Genomic DNA, 25,287 nt, shown 5'->3' on the forward strand with positions numbered 1-25,287 from the left:
CTGCCTCAGCCTCCCAAAGTGCTAGGATTACAGGTACAAGCCACCACACCTGGCCCCTGAAGGTTTAAACTCTTCATTCTCCAAGTTTTTGCCTGAAGCTATCATTTGTGCATAGTCTGCCTAATGATATCTCTAGTTTTCTAGTATGAAACGGAGGGACTGTATTGGGTTGAATAATGTCCCCCAACTCCCAAAAAATTCAAGTGCACCCAGAACCTCAGAATATGATCTTATTTGCAAATAGAGCCTTTGTAATTAATTAAGATGAGGTCATACTGGATTAGGGTGGGCCCTAAATCCAATGACTGGTGTCCTTTTAAGAGAAATGAGAGGGAAAATGAGACACACACGCAAACACACACAGGAAAGAGTAACACAGCAATGGAAGGAGAGATTGGAGAGATGCATCTACAAACCAAGGAATGCTAAGGATTTCTGGGAACCCAGAGGCCAGGAAGAGGCAAGGAAGGGAACATGTCCTGCCAGCACCTCACTTTTGGACTTCTAGCCTCTTGAACTGTGAGAGAATAAATTTCTGTTGTTTTAAGCCCCTGGTTTGTGATGATTTGTCATGGCAGCCCTAGGAAACGAATACAGGGACTCTTGGTTGACTCTTTAAAATAATTCTTTACTGGCCGGGCACGGTGGCTCACGCTTGTAATCCCAGCACTTTGGGAGGCCGAGGCGGGCGGATCACAAGGTCAAGAGATCGAGACCACAGTGAAACCCCATCTCTACTAAAAATACAAAAAATTAGCTGGGCGTGGTGGCGGGCACCTGTAGTCCCAGCTACTCGGAGAGGCTGAGGCAGGAGAATGGCGTGAACCCAGGAGGCAGAGCTTGCAGTGAGCCGAGATTGCGCCACTGCACTCCAGCCTGGGTGACAGAGCAAGACTCTGTCTCAAAAAAAAAAAAAAAAAAAAAAAAAAAAAAATTCTTTATTATGAATATTTTCATGGATTTTTTTTTTTTTTTTTTTTAAGAGACGTAGTTTCTCTATGTTGCCCAGGCTGGACTACTTACAGGTGTGATCATCACACACTACAGCAGCCCCTGTCGCTAGGACTACAGGCATGTGGCACTGTGCCCAGTAAGTTTTAGTATATCAAAACAAAGAAAAGGTAATATATGCTGTCAAATTTTGATGGCTGTGACATTACAGTGGCTATGATGTCATTAGGAGATAGAAATTTTTCAGCTCCATCATAATTTTATAGGACCACCATATATGCAGTTCATTGTTGACAGAAATGTCATTTTTTGTCACATGACTGTATATACAACTAAACTAGTATAACCAACTGTATTAGGGTTCTCCAGAGGGACAGAACTAATAGGATATATGTATATATGAAAGAGAGTTTACTAGGGAGAATTGGCTCACATGATCGAAAGGCAAAGTCCCACAATTGGCCATCTGCAAGCTGGGGAAGAAAGAAGCCAGTAGGGTTCAGTTTAGTCCTAAAGTCTCAAAACCAGGGAAGCTGACAGCGTAGCCTTCAGTCTATGGCTGAAGGCCTGAGGGCCCCGGGCAAACTACTGGTGTAAGTCTAAGAGTCCAAAGGCTGAAGAACCTGGAGGCTGATGTCCAAAGGGCAGAATGAACAGAAGGAAGCATCCAGCAAGGCAGAAAGATGAAAGCTAGAAGACTCAGCAAGCCAGCTTATCCCACCTTCTTCTACCTGCTTTGTTCTAGCCATGCTGGCAGCCAACTGGATGGTGCTCACACGTTGAGGGTGGGTCTTCCTCTCTCAGTCTACCTATTCAAATGTCAGTCTCCTCTGGCAACACCCTCACAGACACACACCCAGAAACAATACTTTATCAGCTATCTAAGCATCCTTCAATTCAACTTAAGTCGTTATGTTGTCTGGGGTAAATACCCAGGGTTCGTCATCTCATGCCAGGAAAATTTAGGACACAGACACACACAAGGAGTTTAGAAGTGGAGTTTAATAGGCAAAAGAAAGAGAAAGAAAGGGAGAGGAAAACAGCTCTCTCTCTAGTGAGAGAGAATGGACTTCTGAGAGGAAAAGATTGGCAGGTGGAGGATGTGCTGGATTTTATAGTCAGGCTTGAGGAGGCGGTATCTGATTTACATAGAGCTCACAGATGGGTTCGATCAGGTATGACATTTACATAGGGCCCAGGGAAGGCTGGCCACCCCACCCTAATCTTACTATGCAAATGGGCTTTCCAGTAGACCAGCACCATCTTGTCTGCTCCTTACTGTATGCATGGCTGACAAAGAGAAGGGAAGATGGAGCCGCCATTGGTGGCATCTATGTCTGCAGCTTGATTTTACAGGCTGCTGTTTGTAATTTGGGGCTGCTTTCATTAAAAGGAAAACCTTACCGAGGACTTCCATACCCTATCTGCCTAAATAATTTCTTCTTAACTCCTGTATCACAATCAAGTTGACACCTAATATTAGCCATCACACCAACATTTATTGAATGCTTATTTTATGGCAAGTATCATTCTAAGTGCTTTATAGGGTATCTATCACAGCATAAAACAATCCTAAGACCAGATGCCATGGCTCATGCTTGTAATCCCAATGCTTTGGGAGGCCAAGGCAGTGGGGATCGCTTAAGGCCAGGAGTTTGCACAACCAGCCTGGGCAACATAGCAAGACCCTGTTATCTATGAAAAGTTATTTAAAATAATTTTTTAAAACAATCGTGAAATACAGTGACTTAAAACAACCTTTTTTTTTTTTTTTTTCCCCGAATGGCATTTTTGTCAGAGGAACAAAACCAAAACCAAAACTAACCACCATTTTATTTGCTCACAGTTCTACTGGTTAGGAATCCAGGCAGGCTCAGTTCAGTAGTTCTGTGCCCATGCATCAGCTGACATTTACTCAGCTGCATTTAGCTGGTGGCTAGGCTGGAAAGACCAAGGCATCACTCATATGTCTGGCAGTTCAGTGCTCCTCCATGTGGCTAGCTTGGGCTTCCTCAGGGCATGGTGACTCACCGTAGTTGGACTTCTCACGTGACAGCTGAATTCCAAGAGGATGGAATTGGAAGCCTCTGATCTCTTAAGGCCTGGCCTTAGACATTACACATCCTAACTCTATCCCATTCTATTCGTCTGTGTTAGTTTCCTACAGCAACTAACTGCAGCAAATTACCAGAAACATGATGAAACCTCATCTCTACTAAAAATACAAAAATTAGCCAGGAGTGGGGGTGCATGCCTGTAGTCTCAGCTACCTGGGAGCCCGAGACACGAGAATTGCTTGAACCCAGGAGGTAGAGGTTGCAGTGAGCTGAGACTGTGCCATTGTACTCCAGCCTGGGCAACAAAGCAAGACTCCATCTCAAAACAAACAAACAAAACCCACAAATGTATTATTCTACAGGTTGGGAGATCAGAAGTCTAAAATGGGCCTCACTGGGCAGAAATCAAGGTGTTGGCATGGCTGCATTTTTTGGCGGGGGGGGTCTACAGAAGAATCCTTTTTCTTGCCTTTTCTGTTTTCTTGAAGCCACCTGCATTGCATGGCTTGGTCCCCTTTCATCTTCAAAGCTGGCAATGGCCAGTCAAGTCTTTCTCATCTTGTGTCACTGGACTCAGACTCTGTCCTGCCTCCCTCTTCCACATTTGAAGACCCTTGTGGTTCCATTGGGCCCACCTGGATAATTCAAGATCCTCTCCTCCACCTCAAGGTCAACAGATTAACAACCTTAATTCCACCTGCAACCTTCATTCTTCTTTGCTATGTGACATAATATAGTCACAGGTTCTGGGGACTAGGACATGGACATCTTCGGGGAGTCATTATTCTTCCTTTGATGTGGTCAAAACCAGCAACAGGGACAGCCCAGTCTCAAGGAAAAGGGAAACAGACCACTATTTGACAAGAGGAAAAACAAAGCTTTTGTGGCTCTCTAGTGCACACAGCGTGTGTTAACACACACAGTCTGCAGAACAACTCCATGAGGTAGGCACTAGTATCATGCACATTTTAAAGTAGGACTCTAAGAACAGAGGTGTTAAGAACTTGGCTAAGGCATGCCAGCTGGTGAGCAGGGCAGCTGGGGTTCAAATCTAGGCAGAGTGGCAGCAGGGCCAGAGCTCTCTCATGCCTGGCATGACTGGTGCTCCACAAAGGTTTGTTTTCTCCTCCTCTGATCCCCAGTTTTTCAGCCCCTCAAGGGCAGGAAGCCCCCATACCCATGATTACACACACACACATCTCTCTCTGTCTCATATAAACATTCACATACATGTAAGGATTCGTGGTTAAGTCCCTTTGGTAAGTAGAATGGTGGAATGATAGCCATTTCAGTGAATAAATATTCAACTTTGGTTTTCGGGCTGTGTCCTGTCTGGTTATTAAAGAAAGTTTCGTTATGATTTCTCTCTACCTGGGTTCTGATGCATCCACGTAACTGCTACACTCTTTTGGCTTTTTTTTTTTTTTTTTTTTTTAATAGGGTCTCGCTCTGTCACTGGGGCGGGAGTGCAGCGGAGCAATCATAGTTCACTGCAGCCTCAACCTCCTAGGCTCAAGGGACCCTCCTGCCTCAGCCTCCTGAGTAGCTGGGACCACAGGCACAGTACACGGTGCCAGCTATTTTGGCTTTTCCACTCAAACCCGCTTGTGGCTACTAGTCCTTATTCTCGGACATGTCTTAACAATGTGTGGGCCCTCCCCTGCTCTGGTGTGGCTCTGAGCCCCAGCATTCCTCTGCCCTAGGTACCCCCAACCAACTCCAGGCCCAGCCTTCCAGAGCAAACTGCTGCTCTGCCTCACATAGTGCAGACCTTAACTGGGAAATGACAGGAGCTGTGCCCAAATGAAATGGAGGAAGCAGCATCCAAAATCAGCATCTTGTCAGAATACATTCAAATTTAGGTGAATTTTGAAATCAAATAGGCTTAAGGAGTTCCTCTGTCTATCCATTTAATAGCTGTTTGTTTGTGGAGCACTAGTCCAAGCCCTGGAGTACAGTTATGGGTGTGAAAGCACCTGAAAAAGAATTGTTTGGTTTGGGCTGAGATCTGCACTTCCCATGCCAGAACCTGGGAGAAGGGCCCAGTGTCAGGACAGCCTTGCAGACAGAAGTGGACACGTGCCTTGCAAACAAAGTCATGCTTTTAGACTCATTTGCTTCTCCAACAAAGGTATATTGTCATTTGTTATGAGCTAGTCACTGTACTGGGCACAGAGGACAAGGATGAATAAATTAGATGCGTCCTGCCCTCAAGAAGCCCACAGTTCATTATAATAGTTATGATCCACATTTTATACCTGGGCATGGAACATCTAAAGATGTTAACCACTATATGAGTCTGCCAATAAGGCAAGGCTTTTTCCCAAGAAAGTCTTGATCAAGAAAGAAAGGAGTACTTTAGCTTTGAGTCCTTGCAATGTATCTCATGTTACACTAATGTTCACTAAATTACTTCATATTTAGCAACTATGGTACAGTTTGGGAAGACAGTAGCCTATAATCACTTCAGTTAATGTAGTTTGGGATGCTTAGGGAGATCATTGACTCAGTATAAAAGGAGGTGAGCATGAACACAGATTCGTTAGTTATTCCTGGAAGTGTGACTTCACATTTGCAATGCTGGAAGTTGCTGTAAACAAGCCTTTTATGATGACTTTAAAAAGCAGTATAGTGAGTGGTTATGGTGGTGAGACCAGTGAAAACACAAGCTGACTAATGCTGTGCAAATGGGCACTTAGTGGTTTGGAAGAAAATTTCCAGTGACAGCATCCTATACAGAGTCTGAGACAATCTCCAGCAGTCCAGATGGAAGTGAGAATGCCTTCAAAATGGCTCTAATGATAACAAGAATACTGATGACCAAGGGGCACAGGAAAAGTTTGAATAGATTTGTTTAAAGAAATATGAGAGACTGGGCACAGTGGCTCACGCCTGTAATCCCAACAGTTTGGGAGGCCATGGTGGGCAGATCACCTGAGGTCAGGAGTTCGAGACCAGCCTGGCCAACATGGTGAAACCCTGCCTCTACTAAAAAAATACAAAAATTAGCCAGGTGACATGGCATGAGCCTGTAATCCCAGCTACTTGGGAGACTGAGGTAGGAGAATCGCTTGAACCCAGGAGGCAGAGGTTGCAGTGAGCTGAGATTGTGCCACTGCACTCCAGCCTGGGTGACAGAGCAAGACTCTGTTTCCAAAAAAAAAAAAAAAAAGTGAGAGTGGGAAAAAGCAGCAATTATAAATTAATTCATTATATTATAAAAATGGTATTAAACATATACATATAACTAAACTTATACATGTAATAAGCTTATCACAATTTCATCTATATCACCTAAAGTTTTATGTGCTCAAGTTGACCAAAACATCACAGGAGGATTTACCCTTTGGAAAATTTAGTGACGACTTGTATTTGGTGCCAACTTCCATTTGGGCATAGGTGGAACTTTTGCCCAAATTCAAACCAGCAGTGGGAGGACAGCCAGGTTTGTCTGACCTACCCATGTGTTTGCCTTAATTCCTCATTTAGATCTGATTTAATAAAATCTAACACAATGGGTTTGTGCTATATCATCTATTTCATTCCATTTCAACTCAAAGCATTTATTGACCAGCAACAAAATGGAGAAATTGTTTTTCAAGTCTGTGAACCACTTTTAATAGTGAACTAAGAGAGAAGAGACTGCCTTTGAACTGAAGACTACAGAAAAAGGGTGGTTTTGACTAAGAACAGCACTGGATTTGGGTTTTACAGGCCATTCTCCTTGTTAGGCAATGCATCTTTCCTGTCCTCTTGCTTACTTCCTGAGAAGGATTAAAAATGCCAGAAACCTCAGCCCCAACAGGATGGCTGCAGGGAGCAAATAAATGTATGATTTCCCTCTGTCTGCTTTAAAATAATAATTTTTTTAAAAACCCGTTAGTCTCTTTGGGTAACAAATTTTTATCTTTTCTTTTTTCTTTTTTTTTTTTTTGAGACAGAGTCTTGCTCTTGTCACCCAGGCTAGAGTGCAGTGGCACAATCTTGGCTCACTGCAGCCTCCGCCTCCCGGGTTCAAGCGATTCTCCTGCCTCAGCCTCCTGAGTAGGTGGGATTAGAGGTACCTGCCACCATGCCTGGCTAATTTTTGTATTTTTAGTAGAGATGGGGTTTTGCCATGTTGCCCAGGCTGGTCTTGAACTCCTGACCTCGTGATCCACCCGCCTCGGCCTTCCAAAGTGCTGGACTTACAGGCTTGAGCCACCGCGTCTGGCTCTACTTTTTCTTTATACTTTGCAGTATCATGTGAATTTTCTACATGAGCATATATTATCTTCAATCAGAAAAGAATCAGTAAGCATTCATTTTTGAAAACACACAACTATTAGGCTCCAGAATTTCAATTTTACTTGCCAGACTTGCATTGAGCCCACGTCACATTTAATCTCTTTCCTTACTATTAATCCAGGCTACAAAACCAAAGCACGTGCCCGTGGGTAATATATACAAGGATCCCTTCTCTCACGATCGGCAACCCCCCCACACCACGTCCCCCAAGATGCCCAGAGAACTGCACACGAAGCAAACAGAACAGAAAGATGCCGAGAAGTTTGATTTTGTGTCAACTTGACTGGATCAGGGGTCCCTGGGTATTAGGCTAAGGGTGTGTCTTTGAGGATGTTTCCGGATGAGATTAGCATTTGAATCAGTGGGCTCAGTAAAGTTGCCCTCACCAGTGTGGGTGGGCCTTATCCAATCTGTTGAGAGCCTAAACAGAACAAAAGGTGGAGGAAAGGAGAATCTGCTTCCTTTTTTCTTTCTTTCTTTTTTTTTTCCTGCTTGACTTATTGAGCTGGGACATGGGTCTCTTCCTGTCCTCAGACCAAGACACACTATAGGCTCTCCTGGTTCTCAGGCCTTTGAACTCAGAGGCAATTACATTACTGGCTTTCCTGGGTCTGCAACTTGCAGATGGTGGATCATGGGACATCTCAGCCTCCATGATCTCATGAGCCAATTCTTCATAATAAATATATGTATTACTTTTATTATATATATCTCCTATTGGTTCTGTTTCTCTGGAGAATGCTGACTTATACAGATGCCAAAAAGAGCTGCTGCTGTGTCTTTTTGGTGTGTGTATTCAATATTATTATGTCTCTCCCTGAGAGTCTCCTTGTAAGGCCACACTCTTACAGATATATCAGATCCCTAGAAGTTCTGTGAAATAAAGAAGGAGGCCCTGTGAGCCTCAGGATGAGCCATGCTATCTCTCTGAGCTGGAGTTTGCTCATCTGTAAAATCAGTGATTGGATCCAAAAGAGAAAAATGAAAAGGAGCATTGCTTGAGGAGACAGATGGGACTGGATTCAAATCCCAGCTGCTTATCACTGGGCAGGAAGCTGAGCCTCAATTTCTTCATTTGAAAGCAGGTGATAAAAGCCCCATTTTGGGGCCGGGCACGGTGGCTCACGCCTGTAATCCCAGCACTTTGGGAGGCTCAGGTGGGCGGATCACGAGGTCAGGAGATCGAGAACATCCTGGCTAACATAGTGAAACCCCGTCTCTACTAAAAATACAAAAAATTAGCTGGGTGTGGTGGCGGGTGCCTGTAGTCCCAGCTACTCAGGAGGCTGAGACAGGAGAATGGCATGAACCTGGGAGGCGGAGTTTGCAGTGAGCCGAGATTGCGCCACTGCACTCCAGCCTGGGTGACAGAGAGAGACTCCGTCTCAAAAAAAAAAAAAAAAAGCCCCATTTTGCAGCAGCTATTATTTTGTTGTGAAGAGTAAACATAATGTGGATTGTATACTGTATAATATACACTGGTATATCCTATATGCCAAACAAATGGTAGTAATGGTTGTTATGATAATTACTACCATATATGTGAAAGTGCCTGTTTTTCTTAAAACCATAAAGCACACTCTGCCAGCTCAGCTGTGCAAACTGTGCACTGCACAACTCCAGAGAAAACTTAGCAAAGAACACTGTGCCTAAAACCCTTAAAAACTCTGTTCTTGTTTTGTCAATACATTGCATCCCACATTGATTTTTTTCAATGAATCAAAAAGCTTATGCAATTTCTAAATTTAAAACTTTAAAACCCATGGAAATATTTTTCAAATAGTTTAAAATAACTCTCAGGTTTCTTATAAAGAATAAACAGAACGTTTTGATGGCTACGGGCTAACACCAACTGCAACATCAATTACCATAAAGCAATGTACCTTTGGGTTGCTTAAGTTGGATTATTCTCTTTCCCCCATATCGAACAGAGATGTAATGGAGAAGGGGGAGCAACAAAGTTATAAAATATATCAATTGATTACAAAATCATGCTTCGGGCTTGACTAATAATGAATAATGACAAATGATCTAATTACAAAGCATAAGCCGTACCTTCATACTTGACATAACTGCTTATGAAATCTGCTCTATATAGTTTCCTAACCTGAAAACATATTGCAGTGGATTGAATGGTGGCCTCCAAAAAGATATGTCCACATCCTAGTTCCCAGAAACTATGGATATTACCTTATTGGAAAAAGGGTCTTTGCAGATGTAATTAAGTTAAGAATCTTCAGACGAAGATATCATTCTGGAATATCCAAGTGGGCTCTAAGTCCATTGACAAGTGTCCTTACAAGAGAAAGGTGGAGGGAGATTTGAGATGGAAGAGGAGGAGGTAGTGTGATCATGGAGGCAGAGATTAGAGTGATTCATTGATCCACAAATCAATCAATGCTGACATCCACCAAAAGCTGGAAGAGGCAAAGAACGAATCACCCTTAAAACCTATGGAGGGAGCACAGACTGGCTGATTTTTTACTTTTGGCCTTCATACTGTGAAAGAATAAATTCCTACTGTTTTAAGCTACCTCGTTTGTGTTAATTTATTATAGCCCTAGGAAACTAATACACGTTTACCAAACAGAAGAGTAACTTGAAGACTACAGACAAAGGTATATAAAAGCAGAGGCCAATGAAATGTGGTCCTTGTCTATGGCTTCAGAAATACTCAAACCAGGCCGGGCGCGGTGGCTCACGCCTGTAATCCCGGCACTTTGGGAGTCCCAGGCGGGTGGATCACGAGGTCAGGAGATCAAGACCATCCTGGCCAACATGGTGAAACCTCGTCTCTACTAAAAATACAAAAATTAGCCAGGTGTGGCGGCACATGCCTGTAGTCCCAGCTACTTGGGAGGCTGAGGCAGGAGAACTGCTTGAACCCGGGAGGAGGAGGCTGCAGTGAGCCGAGATCGTGTCACTGCACTCCAGCCTGGGCGACAGAGCAAGACTCTGTCTCAAAAAAAAAAAAAAAAAAGAAATACTCAAACCTCCACGAAGGTGAAGTCTGGGAAACCACCAACCAATTCATACCTGTTTTTCTTAAGCAAGTGAAAACTGAATCCAATGACTATTATAATTTTCCCTTCCCATTTAGAGAAAAACAGGCATATGATAAGCCTGATTTCAATTTTACAAGCTAGCCAGATTAAAGAGCATCAGATCTAAGTTTTCTAGAGAAGCATTTGTACTTAAGGCAGAGTGTGAGAGGCTGCCTTATCTTGCTATAGAAGTCAAACATCTCAAGCATGAGACACAACATAAAATGCTGAGTGGATGGGAATGTCAGTTCAGTACTCAGGCAGAAGATATCTGCAAAGTGATATAAAACACATTTACCAGACTGGTCTCATTAACCTACTTTTGATAAGAAAAGGCATTTTTAAAGTTTTTGAACTGAAAACAAAATAACTATAGCAAATCCCGATTAGTGAGAATTTTATATACAGACAGTGGCACACACATACATATATATTTGTATATATTTTCATAAAGAAACAATAAAAGAATAAAGCAAAAACTTAACAAAAAAGGTTAACTCTGCAGAGCGAGGAGAAAACGGGGAGGGGAGAGAGACTTACAGAAAAGTTACCAAAATAGTTGAGCCGAATCTAGCTGGATCTCTCAATATATTTTGTTTTACAGTTTGAAGTCTGAAGCAGGCAAATATTTTATATAATTAAAAAATCTTAGGCCAGGCGCGGTGGCTCACACCTGTAATCCCAGCACGTTGGGAGGCCAAGGCAGGTGGATCACGAGGTCAGGAGATCGAGACCATCCTGGTTAACATGGCGAAACCACATCTCTACTAAAAATACAAAAAATTAGCCGGGTGGCGGGTGCCTGTAGTCCCAGCTACTAGGAAGACTGAGGCAGGAGAATGGCGTGAACCCAGGAGGCGGAGCTTGCAGTGAGCTGAGATCACACCACTGCACTCCAGCCTGGGCGACAGAGCGAGACTCCATTTCAAAAAAAAAAAAAAATCTTAAAGGAATATGGGTCTGGGACAGACCACCTGGATTGGTATACTGGTTTCACTACTGAGTAGCTTTCAGCAAGTTATCCAAATTCTGCGTCTCAACTTATCTATAAAATGGGGATAATAACACTCACCTCATAGGGGTTGTTGTAAAGATTAAATGGGTGAACTTGTATAAAGGACTTAGCACAGTATGGAGCTCACAGTAATTTCTAAATAAATGCTAGATGGTGTTATTTTATTATCATCACCATAGCATTCCTTCTAAAATCAGAAACAAGTATATAACTGAGTTCTTCTCTATAGTCCACAAAGTAATTGTTGATGGGGTAAGAGAGATATGAGTTCACAGCTCAGTTAAAATGTGCATGGTTTGGCTCCCAAAGACACAGTTCCCAAGCAAGCCCCATCAAGAACTTTAACCAACGTTCCAAAGGCCACAAGGCAATGTAGAAACGTCACAAAATAAAACACAGCCACTTGTTGCTAAATTAAAGATAATGAAGGAGGGATCTAGATGCTGACCCTGACCTTCCTAGGTAATGAAGTTGAGAAGTTTCACAAGTTCTTAATAGTGTGTCTATTTTATATGCACTGGTAGTTTTCCCAAAAGTTCCTGAAACAAGGCTTTGTACTTACCAGATAACTGTTCATTTACGGTCAAAGAGGGGATTCACTGGCTAACATACAGTCCAGAAGCTATGCCAAGCCCAACACTGTGTGCACATCTGGCCTGTCAGATGCTTGCAGAAACAAAGGAGGCCTCACTGTGACTTCAATTAGAACATCAAGCTTAACCTACCAGAGCCACAAAATGAAAATGCCCTTTGCAGACAACTCTGGCTTTTATTGCTCTCATTAACATCTCTCAGTTGGCAGTTTTTTAAAGCATAGCTCCTCTGAACATTTGTGTGACATTTTTCATAGAAGAAGTCAAAACATTAACTTCCTGTATGACACAAAGAGTAACACCGTCTGGTCCATGTGAATAAAGCAGAGAGATTGATCAATTTTGATTCAGTCACCGAAATCTGAAGCTATACATAACTGACCACAAACTAACATGTCACCCCAAAAGCATAAAACAGCCACAAACTGGTAATTATATTTAAGCAAAAGGAATTAATTATAATTATACAATCTTTAGGCAGAAAAGTTGTCAGGTTATCCAGAAAATCAATAGCAGAGAAAACTTAGCAAAGAACACTGCGCCTAAAACCCTTAAAAACTCTGTTCTTGTTTTGTCAAGACATTGCATCCCACATTGATTTTTTTCAATGAATCAAAAAGCTTATGCAATTTCTAAATTTAAAACTTTAAAACCCATGGAAATATTTTTCAAATAGTTTAAAATAACTCTCAGGTTTCTTATAAAGAATAAACAGAACGTTTTGATGGCTATGGGCTAACCAACTGCAACATCAATTACCATAAAGCAATGTACCTTTGGGTTGCTTAAGTTGGATTATTCCCTTTCCCCCATATCAAACAGAGGTGTAATGGAGAACGGGGAGCAACAAAGTCTGATTTAGAGATCTCAGCAATTTTAGTACAAGAAATAACATTTGAAGGCTGCTTTGCAAATTATTCTCCCTTCCCTCAATGTCCCTTTTTGTGTAATAAGTATGCACTTGTAGCTCAGTGCTTTTTATCTGCTGTAGGTCAGAAAACCAAGTAATTAAGCTTGTTAGAAATATAGATACAATGATGTAAACAGGCTTTACTAGAGAGTATGTAGTGCTCTCCATTGAATTAAAATATATGAGCTTTCATTCTGTTGCTTGAAAGTCTTGGATAATAATGGGACTCCAGGCCTATAGATGATATGCAGTCAATGTTTTAAGATAGGTTGATATGTTTTACACACCAGACTAGTAGTCAAAAATATCCTAGCTTTTGATAAAGAATGGAAGACTTTTTAATAGTCTCCCAAAGCGCTGGGATTATAGGCATGAGCCACGGCGCCCAGCCAGTTACTAGGTACTTTTTCTAGGGATTAAAAACAACAACAACAACTTTACGAGTATGGGCCCTTTTAAGAATCAGATAAGGCTACCATCTCAGAAAAAAAAATTAACAAAGAACATACCCTTAAAAACCTGTATACAATTTCCAGAAGGTACACAAAGCCCCTGAACCATACAGGCGATTCACATATCCCTAGGAAACTCTTCTCTACAGGATAAATTAGAGGGAGATTTGCACAAGAATGTCACTGATACACTAAATATCAAAGAAAAATATGTATCTTTTAATGCAGCCAATTAATCCTCTGCAAAAGGGATAATTTATATTGCATGTCAGTGACTAATTTCCAGTAAAATCATAAGGCTCAAGAATTCTGGTTTTGTCTCAGACCTGTAGTCAGAAAACAAAAAACAAAACAAAACAACCTCCCATTTTTATAAGAAGCAAATGACAGGACAGGCAGCAAAGTAACAAATTTTCAAGAACCCATCAAAGAAATGAATCACAGCACAAATAGCCAATTCAGAGACACAGGTGCCTGCAGGGAGACACAGGGCAGAGCATTTGGTTACCTGTGGCAGAAGCCACAGCAGGAACATTAAACTAGAAATTTTGAATCGCTGGATGCTGCGTGGGGACTGATAAGAGAACATGAAGTTCCTGGGGGCTGTAGTTATTGGGGGAGGGCCCACCCGCTTGCAAGCTTTTTCTTCAGGAACCCAATTAGGCTCACACAGGGAAGCTGGGGCGGGGGCAGGGCTGGGGCAGGGGCGGTACCTGGAGAAAGCACCAGAGTGGTGCTGTCTGGGTACTTGGTGCTTAGTGCCCTGGTTCCCTTACCAAACAAAAGACTTCATCTGCAGGGGAAGGGTATCAAGTGAGGGCAATGGTGTAGTTTCATTACTGCCGGGAGAAGGGAAAAGCATCCAGCCTCAGCCTCCCTGTGTTACCTAAGGGGCAAAAAGGTAACCTACAGGAGAGAGAACCTCAAGGACAAAGGCTGAGAACATCAGAAGATACCTGCTACAGGCCAATGAGGGAATAGGGGGCAGGGGCAAAAAGTCTCTACCTGAAGACTACCTTCCCTACCACCACTTCCACCCTCAGAAACAGGACCCCTAGGCACCCTAAAGACTAAGAAAGAGTTAATGAGAAGATTAGCGAATCCTGCCCCTCCCCCATACCCTCTACTACACTAAAGCCTCCAGGGATAATAACACTGGCTAACAGCTTGGGAGAGCTGCAAGAGACAAAATTCCTATGAGGACAAGCACAAAGAGACCTTGAGCCAAGAGGAGAGACAAAAACAGCGTCACTAGAAGAATTTGAAGTCTCTGTTACAGCAATAACAAATTTCAAACACTCTCATATATTGCTGGTGTGACTGAAAAATGATGAGCCCCTTTGGAAAACAGCCTCGTAGTTCTTTAAATAGTTAAATGGTTAAGTAGAGTTACTATATGACCCACCAATTCCACTCCTATGTGTATAGTCAAGACAACTGAAAACGTACGTCAACATAAAAACTTGTACCTGAATGTTCATAGCAGAATTACTCATAATACCCCAAAAGTGGAAACAACCCAAATGTCCACCAACTGATGAATGGATAAACAAAATGTGGTGTACTGATAAAATGTAGTATCATTCAGTCATAAAAAGAAATGAAGTGGCCAGGTGCGGTGACTCACACCTGTAATCCCAGCACTTTGGGAGACCGAGGCGGGCGGATCACCTGAGGTCGGGAGTTCAAGACCAGCCTGACCAACATGGAGAAACTCTGTCTCTACTAAAAATACAAAATTAGCCAGGTGTGGTGGTGCATGCCTGTAATCCCAGCTACTCAGGAGGCTGAGACAGGAGAATCGCTTGAACGTAGGAGGCGGAGGTTGCAGTGAGCTGAGATTGCGCCACTGCACTCCAGCCTGGGCAACAAAAGTGAAACTGTGTCAAAAGAAAGAAAGAAAGGGGGGAGGGAGGGAGGGAGGGAGGGAGGGAAGGCAGGCAGGAAGGAAGGAAGGAACGAACTAATACATGCTACAACATGAGGGGTGAAAACACTATGTTCAGTGAAAGAAGCCATACACAAAGGGCACGTATTGTATGATTCCATTCATATGAAATGTCTAGAATAGGCAAATCCATAGAGAAGGAAGGTAAATTAGTGGTTGCCAGGGGTTGCAGGTAGGGAGATTGGGGAATAACTGCTAATGGGTAAGGGGTTTCTTTCTGAGGTGATGAAAATGTTCTAAATTATGACTGTAATGGTTACACAACTCTGAACATACTAAAACCCACTGAATTATACACTTAAAATGGGTGAATTGTATGCTACAAGAATTGTATTTCAAGAAAAGATGTTAAAAATGGTTTTTAAAAAAGGGTGATTATTGGGGTGTCAATGTACACCACCTGAGAGGTCCTGATGTTCACTCTCTCCCAGCAATAATGAGGCATCTCTCCTCCTCAATGTGATGTTGGCAGACTGGGTAGGGAGCCTGGGCTGTCACCATCACTGATCAATAAGGTGATACCTTCACTACCACCATACCCTCCATCATCAGTGGGGCAACAAGGTGGTGGGAATTTCCACCTCTATGAAGCAGTAGACTCCCCAGCCCTGCTTCCCAGAGAGTGAAAGAGCTAGGATGGGGAGCTTAGGAATTCTATAACAGGTAGTAGAGAGTCAGGACCCCTCTTCCCCACTGGCCTGGTTATAGCAGAGGACTACTAAAACAGAAGATTTAAATAAGACTCAGTGTCTAATGACATAATACTAAAAAAGTCCAGGATACAACTGAAAATCACTCATCATACTAAGAACTGGGAATGAGAAAAGACAATTAACAGGCATCAACACTGAGATCCACAGATGTTAGAATTATCTGACAAGGATTTTAAAACGTCTATGATAAAAATGTTTCAAAAAGAAATTACAAACACTTTTGAAACAAAAAACAGAAAGTCTCAGTGAAGAAATGGAATATATATATATAAAGAGTAACCAAATGGAAATTTTAGAATGGAATAATGCAATTACTGAAATAACAAACTCATAAGATAGGCTCAACCAATGAATGGAATTAACAAACAGAAGACGGAACCAATGAACAAGAGAAATTATTCAATCTGTTCAACAGAATATACACTGAAAAAAAAAAAAAGAGAAGTGCCTGAGGGGCCTGTGGGAAAATAACAAAAGATCTACCATTCATGCAACTGAAACCCCAAAAGGAGGGGAAAAAGAAGGTGGAGTTGAAAAATATTTGAAGAAATAATGGCTGGAAATTTCCCAAACTTAGTGGAAGATATAAATCTACAGATTCAAGAAGCTGACTAAAGCCCGAAGAGGATAAGCCAAAAGAAATCCACGCCCAGGTACATCATAATCTAACTTTTAAAAACTAAAAACAAAGAAAAATCTCAAAAACAACTGGGAAAGAAATGACTACCTAGAGGAGAACAACCTATTTGAATGGGGGCAGATTTCTCATCAGAAACCATGGAGGCCAGAAGGAAGTAGCACGACATTTTTCAAGTGCTGAAAGAAAAGTACTGTGAAACCAGAATTCTGTATCAAGTGAAAATATCCTTCAGGAATGAAGGAGAAATCAAGACATCCTCAGATGAAGGAAAACTAAGCGAATTTATCACCAGCAGACCTATCCTAAAATAACAGCTAAAGGAAATTCTTCAAACAGAAACAAATGAACAAAAAAGAAAAATGGGAACATCAGAAATAAAGAAGCATACAAATATGTCATAGTTCTTAAGTGAACCTTAAAACAATTGTTTGAAGCAAACAGGTGCAGCAAGTAGGGCCAGGAAAATCAGAAATTGAGAGAAAAGTGATAGTCTGCTATCAGAAATAGGGCATAAACTGACGCTTTGAAAAAAGCAGCCAATGGCAGCCGGGCGCAGTGGCTCATGTCTGTAATCTCAGCACTTTGGGAGGCCAAGGTGGGTGGATCACGAGGTCAGGAGTTCAAGAACAGCCTGATCAAGATGGTGAAACCCTGTCTCTACTAGAAATACAAAAATTAGCCAGGCGTGGTGGCAGGCACCTGTACTCCCAGCTACTCGGGAGGCTGAGGCAGGAAAATCGCTTGAAGCTGGGAGGCGGAGGTTGCAGTGAACTGAGAGCACACCACTGCACTCTAGCCTGAGCGACAGAGCGAGACTCCGTCTCAAAATAAATAAATAAATAAAAAGCAGCCAATGGCAATACTGTTTCAGTTTCAGGGGCCAAATAGGAAGAAAGAATTCACATTGGTTCCATCTGATTCCTCAAAGGCTGCCTTCAGACTCACCTGTGAGTAGTGTGTGCTTGTCACCTTTGCCAATTCCCACTTAACTTTTACTTCTCTTCTTTTACCAAGGGTTCCTACCATATTCTCCTTGCTGCCTGGGTTCCCAGCCCCTGTTCAATTCCAGGTTTGTTTTCTCTATTCTTGAGTTTTGCTCTCACTTCATTATGGAAACTTTGATCATAACTACTCATGAGAAAACACTGGTGCTGTCCCATATTTCTTAACTGCCAAAGTTTCAACAAATGTTTACTATATAGTTATTGTACCCTACATAATATGTCCAATGCATACTGGTTAATAAAACAAGATTCAGGATGAATAAAAACTTGAATGTCAGTTCTGCTTTTTTTTAAATGACCCTGGGCAAGTAACTTCTCTGAGCCTCATCACCTGCAAAACAAACAAACGAACAACCAGAAAGTACCTACTTTATAGTGTTACTGGAGGAATAGAACAAGAGTATATTACTTCCCCGATGTGCTTGATTATAAAAATCACCTGAGTCACTTTTTAAAATCCAGATCCCAGGCACTTTTCTTGGAAATACTAATTCAGTAGTGTCACAGGGTGGGGTAAGTCTGGAATCATTAAACAGGAATCCAAGGAGAGTCTCATAATTGTTTAAATTTGGGAAACAAACTAATGTAAAGCTTTTGACACACAAAACTTCAATAAATGGTAGCTATGAGAGATAGGTATGATAATGTCCATGTTATGCTGACAAATTATTTCAGAGAGATGAAATAAGCCAGCAAAGCAGAACATGGGATCAAGCTCTTCTAATGCAAAGGCTAGTTTTGTCCTACAATATCACCAGGTTTTCCTTTTTATAACAGAATATTAAATATAAACGAAAATAATTTGCTTTCAGCAGCCCAGGTCCCCTATCCCTTGCAACAAAAAGACTACTATTACCACTGCCTGGGAGGCAGTAGGCCTCAAAACCCAAAGCCCTTGAATTGCCTTATGTCCTAGAACCAGCTGTCCTCCTAAAAGGGTAAGTAGTGAGGTTTCTTTCTCACCATTCTGTAGTCAAAGTCTCCTCTAGACAGATGGGAAATTTCTTCCACTCCTGTTTATGTGTATTATATTCCCTAAGTCTTTCTGTATGACATGGACATATATAAATAAACTCTTACATTCTATTGTGCCCAGAAAAATCTCTGGCAAAAGAAACAAATGAAAAGTGACTTCCAAGGAAGAGAGAAATGCTCTCTGGTGGACACACCCAAAAGTAACCCACAAAGAGTCACTCCCTTTCTATTAAGGCAGTGGGACCTGTGACTTGCTTCTAAACAACAGAATATGGCAAACATGATGGGATGTCATTCCTTTGATTAGGTCACATTATATAGCAAATGTGATGGGGATGCCACTCCCATGATTATATTATGTTATGTAACACCACATCTTAGCTGACCGGAGGGAAAGACTCTCCTTGCTGGCACTGAATAAGGCTGCCATGTTGTGAGAGGATCTATGGAAAAGGCCATGTGGCAAGAACTACAAGTGGTCTTTAGAAACTGAGAGCACTCTCTGCCAAAAGCAAGAAGGAAAACAGAAACCTCAGTCCTTCAGCTCCAAGGAGACAAATTCTGCCTACAACATGAGCTTGGTGGCAAATTCTTCCCTAGGCAAGCCTCCAGATGAGAACACATCCCATTTTCCAGCGATTTCAGCCTTGAAAGATCCTGAACAAAGAATCTAGTCACATCATGCCCAGATTACTGACCCACAGAAACTGAGATATAAGTGTGTGCTGCTTTAAGACACGAATTTTGTGATAATTTGTAATGCAGCAATACATAACTAATATATTCTCTGTTCCTTTACAGCTAAGGAAGTCTACTCACAGTAAAAGTGAAGATATACAAGGTCTTTTTATCATTTAATTATCACAAAGGAAAGTCTATAGGATCCACTAAACCATTATCAAGTCCAAGGGGAACCCTGGCACTTTGCTGGAAAAGATGACCAGCCTGATAAGGACTGACCTATTCTTTCTGGGCCAGCAGTGATCCAAAGGCTGTAAGGACCCATCACAGCTTCACAGACCATGACCCATATGATCTTTAATGTAGTCCATCTACAACCTACTCACCTATCCCTTTCTGTACTATCTCTCCTCACCTGCTAACTTAGCTTTTCCCAATCATAGGCCAGGAGATCTCTAGGTCCTTCCCAATTCCCCTAGTCTGGCTCTCTTTGACTTCCTGGTTAGGGGAGGAATATTCTAAAGCCAGGCACTACGTGTTATCACAGTGTGAAGATGATTGAAATCACAAAATGAAATCACAGTGTGAAGATTATTGTTCTCCTAAAGGAGACAGAAAATGAAATCTTTCTTGGAAAACAAATAACTTCATCAGAAAACAAGCCTACCCACTGACACACTCTTTATTCTTCACATCTTCAGATTCTGGGTATTGTTGGTATATAGTTAGGAGGCAGCCATTTATCTTTTTAAAAGTTGTCTTAGTTTATTTAGTATTGCTATAAAGGAATACCTGAGCCTAAGTATTTATAAAGAAAAGAGGTTTATTTAGCTTACAGTTCTGCTGGCTGGAAGGTTCAAGACTGGGCAGCTGGTAAGGGCCTCAGGCTGCTTCTACTCATGGTGGAAGGCAAAGGAGAGCTAGCATATGTGGAGATCACATGGCCAGAGAAGAAACAAGAGAGAATGGGAGGAGGTGCCAGACTCTTTTTAACAACCAGCTCTGAAGGGAACTAACGGAGTGAAAAACTCACTTACCCCGCTGCACTGGGAGGGCATTAATCTATTTATGAGGGATATATTCCCATGATCCAAACATCTCCCATTAGGCCTGCACCTCCAACACTGGGATATAATTTCAACATGAGGTTTTGGGAGACAAGCATCCAAACTATAGCTTAAGTCTAAAAATTGAGAATATGATCTCACCTCAGCAGGTTTCTTGTGTTCATTTGGAATTTTTGACTTGATCCTATACATTGAGCCAGAAGTAAAGGAAGTGGAAGGACCTGTAAAAGATAATTAGAAAAAAATACTGAAACACATTACCTACTAATATAACTAAATGTCATAAAACTAAATGTCATCCAAGAGAATATGAAAAATATGATGGAGAAACCAGAGAGCTCATACCACTGAAGAAAACAGTCAAACTGCACTGAAGAGTGCCTCATAACGGAGTTTAGTGACATTTATAGATGATCTCCCACAGTGCAAAAGCTTCAACAATGCTAAGGATGAGATTATCTGATTTGGTATAATCACACATCATAATGTTCTGCAATAACACAATTCATATTCCACTTGAAGAAAAAGTATCTCCAAAAACAACTGGAAAAACTACAAATGTGGAGCAAGTAATCTGTGTATCCTTCAGCACTTCCCCAAAGGCTATTGCTAATAAGGTTACTGCCTTTTACAAATGATGATTGACTCACAGTCAAACACTTAGTACCTAAGCTACAATTAGAATCAGGGCCTACAATTTATGCTCTTGTACTTTTCTTCTTTCTAGAGAAGCTCTGTTAAAGCATTACTAAATTTGGCTTTTGTTGTTTAGGTAAATGAAAAGTGAAAAGTTATATGCCACACACAACCAATTCTTCTAATTTATCTATAATGAAATTTAAATAAGAAAATGGTGCCCTGAATTTTCTTCTCAGAAACATTTTTTAACCATTGAAAAAAGCATGAAATGGCTTATCCTCAAATGAAAGGAAAAATTGCCAAGGGATATAGATAGAAAGGTTACCAGCTGCCAGCCGGTTCTACTCACTCTCGTCTGAACTGTCACTGCTGCTGACAGGCCTATGGCGTTTCATCCTGGAGCATCCTGGGAAAAAGAAAAACACTGAATAAAACAGTTCACACACACCCATCCCAGAGGGCAGTCAACACTGTCCCACGGATCCCAGAAATAGCAGCAAGCAAATCATACAAACTGAATGATTTTTGTTAAGAATATTCTCAAATGACTTAGAATAATGATAGAAGAGTACTGCCAAATCTTTCAATACAAAGCATGTCAAAGACTAAGAAAGGCCACATTAGCCTTAGGAGGAAGCCCAAGCCACAGATGAGTGGTACAGCACTAACTGGAGCCTGAGATGTGGCCACATGGCCACTGTCCACCAAAACAAAGGGTGGGGCACCCATGGGGCCATAACCAGCCAGTGATCCCCAATAAGAGACGAACAGAAAAGAAAAAATCAGTCATGAGGGCAGGGCCATCAAGAGCCAAGGTTGAAAAGCATGAGACATAGTTGGCTGAAGAAAGAACAAGTGAGGCACATCCACCTTTAAGAACATGACCACACTGATTTTCTGCCTGCCCTTTATCCTTCTCTCACTCTCTTCCTGTCCCCATATCCCAAATAAGTAGCCTAGAGTCATAATTATATATACACTACAAGGAATGTTAAAGAAAGCTCCTATATTGTGAAGAGTAAATAAAAATGCTTTGGACTAAAACTTTTAACGGTTCAAGTGTACTTCCCTGAGTATGGCCAATGACAGATAAAAAAGAAGCATCACCCTTCTGGGAACACACTAGCACTGGAGTATAAGAAAAAAGGAAGACACAGTTAAGCACTTTAAGTCACAAAGGAAGTGCTGAAAACGTAAACTTGAAAAGACAGCAATACAGTCAGTGACTGACATTCTTTTATGTGCCACAACATACAACATGCTACCAGGGGCTATCATGATTCCATAATGAATAAAGGTCAGGGCTACTGCCTTCAAGCTATTTACAATCTACTGAGGAAGTAGAAATCCAAGTACAAGGCCACTCTGAGCAATTAAGAATAGTAGCAACAAAATTGTATATTAAACAGCTTATAGAGTTCCACTTCTGGCATAACAGTGTGAGCAGCTCCATGGACGACCCTCTTCCCAGCAAAACTGGTGAAAGTTATTTCAATTAAAAAAAAACAACAACCATTTAAAGTCTCTGGAAATGGTTGTAAGGGCATACAGCAAATGAAGAAGTACTTATTCAAGAAAATCTACTAAAATTCATAAAGTAAAGTCAAAGTCTGCAGTATTTGGATCTAGAACCACTTCCTCCATCTTCCCTCCCAGCACAGATCTCATGCCAGAGTAGAGTAGCCAAGAACACAGGGTTCCTTCTACCCCAGCTCCAAGCTCCTTTCTTCCTGGGAAGAACAGGATGTCGGCATCTCTTATCCTGTTCCCAGCTATTTTTGCTGAGGCTACATTCCAGGAGAATGTGGCTGAGAGGTGGGGGCTCCCTTCTTCCACCTAGCCCCCAACTCATGGGATGGAGGCTATGCCTTGGGTGTTGTGCCACCAAGAATACCAGAGCCTTGATTGCTCTGGCGTTACCTTGTGGGGTGGGGGTTCTATACCAGAAGAGGCAAACCTGGGAGACCTGGGGCTGACACTCAGAGGGAAGCTCACCACTTGTCTCCATCCACTGCGCCAGAGCTGTGGCTCAAAGATTTTTCCCAGGGAGAGAGGCAGGGCATAGAATGGGGGCTTCAATTCTCCTGCAATGAAACTGACTTCATTTGCAACTGACTGTACAGCAGTTCAAGCCTAGGCTGCCTAATATGCCAGAGAGAACCAGGGAAAGAGACAGCAGGGAAAGAGCCTCTTGGGGTCAGAAGAAATCTCAAACACTGATCTCAGGAACTATCTTCAAAGGAGCCGTAATTTGATTGGATCAGTTTGTGGAGCAATTTATGTTCCAGGACATGATTAAAACAACAGTGCAGCTGGGAATGGTGGCAGGCGCCTGTAATCTCAGCTACTCCAGAGGCTGAGTCAGGAGAATTGCTTGAACCTGGGAGGTGGAGGTTGCAGTGAGCTGAGATTGCGCCATTGCACTCCAGCCTGGGCGACAAGAGTGAAACTCCATCTCAAAAAAACAAAAACAAAAACAAAACAAGAGCAACCAGTCAACAATTAGTAGACCATAACAGCATGGTGTGGTCAAGTAAAGAGACAGCCAAGGAGAGCCTCACCAAAACCACTGTCATCCCAGGGTGACTGTGGGCATATACAAGCTTGTACCTCCACGAAGAGAAACATTAGAGGCTTCATACTGCAGGGTGAGAATGGGGGTTGAGGAAATAGACTTCAGTAAAATAATCCAGCCAGTTACTAAAGCAGTAAACAAGCAAATAATAATAAAGAACCCTGGTGGAAGGGTAGTACCCACAATTGTTACAATATATTATCCAAAATGCCCAGTTTCCAACAAAAACTTAAGAGATATGCAAAGAAACAGCAAAGTATGACCCATACAACCACATGTCAGATTTAACAGGCAAAACCTTCAAATTAGTCATATAAATATGTTCGAAGAACTAAAGAAAGCCATGATTAAAGAAGTAAAGGAAGGTATGATGACAATATTTTACAAAACAGAGACTATCAATAAAGAAATAGGAAGTATAAAAAATAACCGAATAGAAATTCTGATGATGAAAGCACAATTGAAATGAAAAATTCACTGAAGGGCTTCAACAGTAGATTGAACAGGCAGAAAAAAGAATTAATAAACTTGAAGTGGGTCAACAGTGATCAGGCAAGTTGAAGAACAGATGGAAAAAAGAAGAATAAACAGTCTCAGAGAAATGTAGAACACCATTAAGTTCATCAACATTTACATAATGGGAGTACCAAAAGGAAAAGTGAACAAGAAAGGAGGAGAAAAAATATTAGAAAAACTCCCCAAATTTACTGAAAAACATTAATTTACATATTCAGGAAACTCAAAGAACTCCAAGTAGGATAAATGCAAAGAGATCCAGAAAGAGATTCCTCATAGTAAAATTACTGAAAGCCAAAGACAAAGAGAAAATTTTGAAAGCAGCAAGGGAAAAAAAACAACTCATCACTTACAAGAGAAACCCAATAAAATTAACAGCTAACTTCTCAGAAACAATTAAAATTAGAAGACAGTGTGGAAACATATTGTGTCCTTTGGTGATTGGTTGCACATATCTGTGAATATATTAAAATAACTGAATTGTATACTTTAAGTGGGTAAGCTGCATGGTATACAAATTATGTCTCAAAGCTGTCATTTAAAAAACTAATAAAATTAGTACAAGAATCAGGACCATTAACTAAGGTTCTGTTTGTCCTACAGTTAAAGTCAATTGAATATTTTTTAAAAAGAGCCTCCCATCACATAAATTTTTGGGGCTACATTTGGCTCTCTGGTGCAAAATTTCATTCAAATCCCTTCTGAAAAGCAAACAAAATGAACAGTAACAACAAGACACTTCCTATTAAAAAGTAGTAGTGGGGAATTTAAAGTCACAATGATGTAGAAATTTAAGCAGAAATAAAAGTAATACATTTTCTAACTATTCCCCACTGAATGCACAGATCTACTTAGAGTAGCACTTCATTTATCTGATATCATGGGGATGTTGCACATATAAAAATTGTTCAGATACATAGTATACCCAAACGTATAAAATCCTATTTTAACAGAAGCTTTTCTAAAACATCTATTTATTAGTTTTCTAATGTTACAGTAACAAATTATCACAAACTCAGTGGCTTAAAACTACATAAATTTACTATCTTATAGTTCAGTGGGTCAGGATTTTGACACAGGTCTCACAGAGCTAAAATCAAGATGTCATCAGGGCTGCGTTCCTTTCTAGAGGCTACAGGGGAGAACTCATTTCCTTGCCTATTACAGCTTTTAGAGGACACTCTTACTCCCTTGATCTTGGCTGTCTTCTTCCATCTTCA

General features: G+C 41.4%; 1 protein-coding gene across 2 annotated transcripts in view; it reads right to left on the reverse strand.

Annotated features, from left to right (window-relative positions):
• Positions 1 to 25,287, reverse strand: part of LOC129462195 (protein Jade-3-like) — a 66,624-nt gene that overhangs the window by 14,549 nt on the left and 26,788 nt on the right. For both annotated transcript variants that reach the window (XR_008650784.2, XM_055241975.2), the window contains exons 2-3: positions 21,326 to 21,382; positions 20,479 to 20,558 (exon numbers count right to left, since the gene is read on the reverse strand). Coding sequence is in view for 1 of the 2 variants with exons in the window: in XM_055241975.2 (XP_055097950.2) it covers positions 20,479 to 20,558; positions 21,326 to 21,382 (137 nt within the window). In the remaining variant the exon portion in view is untranslated. The remainder of the gene's footprint in view (positions 1 to 20,478; positions 20,559 to 21,325; positions 21,383 to 25,287) is intronic.

Source organism: Symphalangus syndactylus, chromosome 14 (genome assembly GCF_028878055.3).
Source record: "Symphalangus syndactylus isolate Jambi chromosome 14, NHGRI_mSymSyn1-v2.1_pri, whole genome shotgun sequence".
Lineage (NCBI taxonomy): Eukaryota > Metazoa > Chordata > Mammalia > Primates > Hylobatidae > Symphalangus > Symphalangus syndactylus.